The following is a 5,165-nucleotide window of genomic DNA, read 5'->3' on the forward strand; positions in this document are numbered from 1 at the left end:
GGAGTGAGTGGGTAGGGCCCTCACCCAAGCACGGGATGTGGCAGAGGTCAATTGAGGTCTGTGTCCCATCATGACTGTTGATTTGGAAGATGCCAAAGTCAGTGCTGCTGTCATAGTGGTTGTAGTGTGTCACTGCCGTGTTGTAATTACTCTTGTGCTTGGCCATGCACACCCCTGCAGGAGACACAGCCTCAGTGCCATGTGGTGGGGGGCAGGGGCAACAGCCAGGCAGGGAACAGGATATAATTACCTGCAAGGAAGGGAGCTCTGGCAAGTAGCAGTGAGTGAGCATCTGCTGGAGTCTGGGTGGAGCCTGGACACCTGGGTTCTATCTCCCCACCTCCCCTTCCTGAGCAAGGAGAGCCCAGGTGTCTAGAGACCTTGCTGCCACCCCAAATGCTTCAGGCAGAGAGCTCATAGAAAACCCAAGTATCTGGGCTCCCAGGCCTCCTCATTCTCCTGCATCACAGACTCCCACCCCACAACCAAACTAGGGATAGAACCCAGGCTCCTGGATCTCCACCTCGAGTCCCCATTCTCTTCCTAGAGAACCCAGGGGTCCAAGTTCCAAGCCCCCACTCTCCTACCTGAGAACCTAGGTATCTGGGCTCCTAGCACCACTTACTCTCATTTCTGCTCCAAGCCCAAACCCAGGTGTCCTGGCACTCTCAGCTTCCCAGGCCATAGCCCATGTAGCCATCCAGCCTCAGGCACTGCAGCCCCAGTGCCAGCTCACAGTGGGTGAAGACCCAGCCCTGGGCACCCCCGGGAAATGCCCCCCAGAGAGACAGAAGCAGCAGCAGCAGTGACTTCATGGGGACAGCAGAGGGCACTGGCCAGCTGAGAGCCAGACCCAGCCTTATACCCTCCTGCCCCACCCCCCAGCTTTATCTTTGCCCCCACCCAGATGGCGCCAGGGGCTGTATGTGCAGAGAGATAAGAGGTGTTGGGAGTTGCCCAAACCACCCCAAGCCAGGATCATGGGTGCTAGAAGCTGTCCAGCCCCCCCCACAGCAGAGATAGGGGGGCTATTAGGAGCTGTACAAGCCCCCAGACCCATAGAAGAAGAAATGAGGCAGGGATGTTATGAGACCAAAAACAGGCATGAGCTTGTTGACTGAAAGAGTGTATTTTCACCCCAAAACCAGACATTTTGTTAAACAGAAACAGCCCCAGTATTTCCCCCATTTTGGCAAATCTTCCAGAAGGAATATTAAGGCACTTTCCAGGGCCTCCTCACTCCCAGCCCACAGCTCTCCCCTTCACCCACAGTGCCCCTCACTCCCAACCTGCAGCCCAAGGTTAAGCGCCCCAAGGTTTTTGCTTGCATCTACCTCACCCACCCCTTGGATATGTCCTTGAAGCCTGGACAGGGGCAAGGAGTGGGGGAGAAGGGTAGTCTGGATTTATCACCTCCATATCTCCAAACTTGTAGCCGAGTCCTTAAGGAGCCTGGAAAAACACAGAGCCCAAGAGAGGCTTGCCTGGCACCCAGATGTGTCCAGCTCAGGTGGGGCAGCTGGACAACAGGCAGGTATAACACTGGAGGGGGATAGCTGAGATGCCAACTCTGGGATTGAGCAGCCTGGAAATGATTGCATGTAACAGCACACAGGGAAGTCTCACACCAGTCCTCATAATGCAGCTACCTCTGGGGTGGGACATGCAGAGACAATAGCATATAACACCACCCAAGGAAGACTTTTTTGCCACAGCAGTGCAGACAACTCTGGGGTGGAACAGCCTGGAGATGGCTTCACATAATAGCACATGCTGAAGTCTTGCCGAGTGTGAGAATGCAGTCAGCTCTGGGATGGAACAGCTGTGTATAACATTCCCCAAGAAAATCTCCCCAGGCCACAGAATGCAGCCAGCTCTGGGGTGGAATGACTGCATGTACCACCATGCAGAGAAATCTCCCTAATCTTCACAATGCAGCCAGTTCTGGGGTGGAACAGCTAAAAACAGTTGCATATTACACAGCTCTGGGAAAACTCCAGACTCCAGGATGCAGCCAGCTCTGGGGTGGAACAGCTGCACAGAATGCTGTATCAGGAAGGCCTACTCATCCTTGGTCCCAAAAATGCTATGGAGGAGGGCAGGGATAGGTGTGGGGCCACGGTGCTGCTGGATTTCAGGCTCAGTGGGGCGCTGGCAGTAGCCCCAGGCAGAAGCAGGGCTGGGGCCAGAGCCCGGAGTTGGGGCAGGGCGCTGGGCCTTCTCCACACTGCGCAGGTAGAAGCCGGTTTCCCTCTTGGCCTGAGCAATCTCAGCCCGTAGGCGCTGGGCCTGAGCCTGGCACTCCCAGGCCAGGTGTTCGCTGAGGTGGGGCCAGCGGAAGCGGTGCAGGTACTGGATCACGGTTAGGGGGGAGGAAAGACACAGGGGTAAGTGAGGGCTGGGAACCCAGGCATCCCAGCTCCCAGCCCCACACTGTCCAGGCTCCCAGACTCCACCTCCTCACCATCAGCCACCATTTCCTTCCCAGAAATATGGTGAACCCAAGAATCTGGGCTCCCAGCACCCACCCTGCATCCAGAGATACAGAAAACCCAGGCATTCAGGCTCCCAGATCCTCATCAGCCACCACTCCCTTCCCAGGCTGAAGCCTTAAGGACTCACCTAAATATGGAGAACCCAGGTCTGGAGTCTAAAGCTCCCCTTCCCCCCTCCCAATCCAGACAGAGAGAACCCAGGCATCTGGCTCCTAGACTCCACATCAGTCACCACCATTCTTTTCCCAGAGAAGGGGGAGAACCCAGGTGCCTGGGCTCCAAGCCCCCACCAACTGCCCCTATCCAGAGATACAGAGAACCCAGGCATCCAGAATCAGACCCCCATACCAGCCACCACTCCATTTTCAGGGATAGTGAAAACCCAGGCATCCAGGCTCCCAGGCCCCTGCCTCTCACTCCCCTCTCAGAGCCAGAAAGAACCCAGGCATCCAGCTCTGGAAGGGAGAAGCTAAGAAACAGCCAAGTGTAACACCCTATGGGGTGGCTCGCCCAGTGCCAAGATGCACCCAGCTCTGGGGTGGAATAGCCAGGTATAACATGCCCTAGTAAGAACTGAGATGTGTCTAGCTCTCAGGTGGAATAATCAAGTATAACACCTCCTAGTGAGAGTTAAGCTCACCCAACTCTTGGGTGGAATGCCAAGTATAATACCCCATAAGGAGGACTAAGAGGGACCCAGCTCTGAGGTGGAACAGCCATGTACAACACCCCTTAATGAGACCCAAGGTGCATCCACCTCTGGGATGGAATGACCATGTATAATATAGCCCATTAGGGGAGCCAAGATGTGCCCAGCTCTGGTGAGCAACAGCCACATGTACCTTGATGTTCCAGAGGTCAGCATGGAAGCGGCTTCGTTTCCGGGTGCCCATAGGCGTGTTGTGGAGACTGGAGGCCACGAGCTTGGCCACCCGCTTGTCCCGGAACTCCACCCAGCCCTCCGTGTAGTTCTTGGCCCGTGTTCCTGCGACATTCTTCTTCCTCTGCCGCACAAAACGCTCTGGGGGGTGGAGGCGGAAGCAATAGGTCAGCCCCTCCAGTATGTCCCCGGCATCCTCATCCCTCCCAAAATGCGGACAGCTCTAGGGTGGAGTGGCTGGGGAACAGTTGAGTAGAACACAGCACAGGGAAGGCCAAGTGCAGCCAGCTCTGGAAAAGGGAACAGCCAAGTATAACTCTACAAAGCAAGAGCTCACCCATAGCCAAGATGTGCCCAGCTCTGTGGTGGGGTTGGGCAACAGCTGAGGACACCTCTACATAGGAAAACCCTTGATGCAGCCAGTTCTGGGATGAAGCAGTTGGGAAATTGTTAGGTATAACGCTGCACTGGGGACTGTAGAGATGCAGCCAGCTCTGAGGTAGAGTGGCTGTGGAAGAGCTGAGTAATAACACTACAGAAAAAAAAATGCCTCACAGTGCTGAGATGCAGCCACCTCTGGGGTGGAACCGGTGAGGAACAGGCAAGTATAACACCATATAGCAGGGGCTTGGCAGATGCCAAGTTGCAGCCAGCTCTGGGGTGGAGCAAAGCATCCGGGGAATGGCCAAATATAACACTGCATGGGATGGGGATTCACCCAATACTGAGACGCAGCCAGCTCTAAGGTGGAGCAGCTGGGAAATAGTCAAGTATAACAACAACAGGGGAAGGCTGCAACATGGCCACCTCTGAGTTGGAACAGCTGAGGACCAGCCACGTATAATGCCATAAAGGGCAAGCTGATATGCAGTTAGCTCCAAGGTGAAACAGATAGGGAACATGAGCATGACACTGCACTGGCAAGGCAGAGATGAAGCCAGTTATGGGGTGGAGTAGGTGGGGAACAGCCAAGTATAACACCACATGGTTAGGGGCTCACGTGATGCTAAAATGCAGCTAGGTCTAGGGTACAACAGCTGAGGAATGGTTAAGTATAACACCATGCATGCAAGGCAGGGATGCAGCCAACTCTGGGGTGAAATGGCTGGGGAACAGCCCAATATAACACCAGAAGGAAAAAGCCAAGTTGCAGCCAGTTGCGGGGAGGACCAGCTGGAGGACAGCCAAGTATAACACCATGTTTGCAAGGCAGCGACACAGCCAGCTCTGGAGCACAACACCTGGCACCGCATAACATCACAAGTACCCCAGACCTAGGCAAGCAAGGTGCCAACCCAAAGCCCCCATCCAGATGCCTGAGTTCCCCACCCCAAAACTCACTCTCAGGCTGCAGGAAGACACGGCCAACCTCACCGTAGGCACCCAGCAAGGTGCGGACATGCCGGGGGCGGAAGCGGGGAGGGATGTGGCCCAGGTAGATGATGCCAGGGACCACCTTCTTCTGTGGGAGAGTCCCCTCTCTTGGGCCTTCGGCCTCAGCTGGCTCCTCCTCCTCAGCCAGGGTACCCCTTGCACTGCCCCCCAGCTCTTCAGTGGCACCTGTCACCTCCTCCTCATCAGCAGCATTTACTCTGCCCCCTGGCTCTTCAGCATCCATCACCTCTTCCTCCTCTTCCTTCACTCTGCCCCACAGCTTCTTCTGCATTCCAAGGGGCTGTGACACAAAGGGGGGGGGTGAGATGCAGCCTGGCCCTCACCTTAGGGACCTTCCCCACACCTCCCCCTAACACTTTCTGTTTCCTACCCCCCAACACCTGTCTTCCCCCCCC

General features: G+C 55.7%; 1 protein-coding gene across 1 annotated transcript in view; it reads right to left on the reverse strand.

Moving 5' to 3' along the window:
• Positions 1 to 1,109: 1,109 nt before the first annotated feature.
• The window catches only part of ABT1 (activator of basal transcription 1), a 4,682-nt gene continuing 626 nt past the window's right edge, over positions 1,110 to 5,165 (reverse strand). The window contains exons 2-4 of the mRNA XM_006031981.3: positions 4,717 to 5,050; positions 3,338 to 3,516; positions 1,110 to 2,352 (exon numbers count right to left, since the gene is read on the reverse strand). Of these exons, the coding sequence (XP_006032043.1) occupies positions 2,062 to 2,352; positions 3,338 to 3,516; positions 4,717 to 5,041 (795 nt within the window). The 5' untranslated portion in view covers positions 5,042 to 5,050 and the 3' untranslated portion in view covers positions 1,110 to 2,061. The remainder of the gene's footprint in view (positions 2,353 to 3,337; positions 3,517 to 4,716; positions 5,051 to 5,165) is intronic.

The sequence above is a fragment of the Alligator sinensis genome, unplaced genomic scaffold (assembly GCF_000455745.1).
Source record: "Alligator sinensis unplaced genomic scaffold, ASM45574v1 scaffold137_1, whole genome shotgun sequence".
In the NCBI taxonomy this organism is placed as follows: Eukaryota; Metazoa; Chordata; order Crocodylia; family Alligatoridae; genus Alligator; species Alligator sinensis.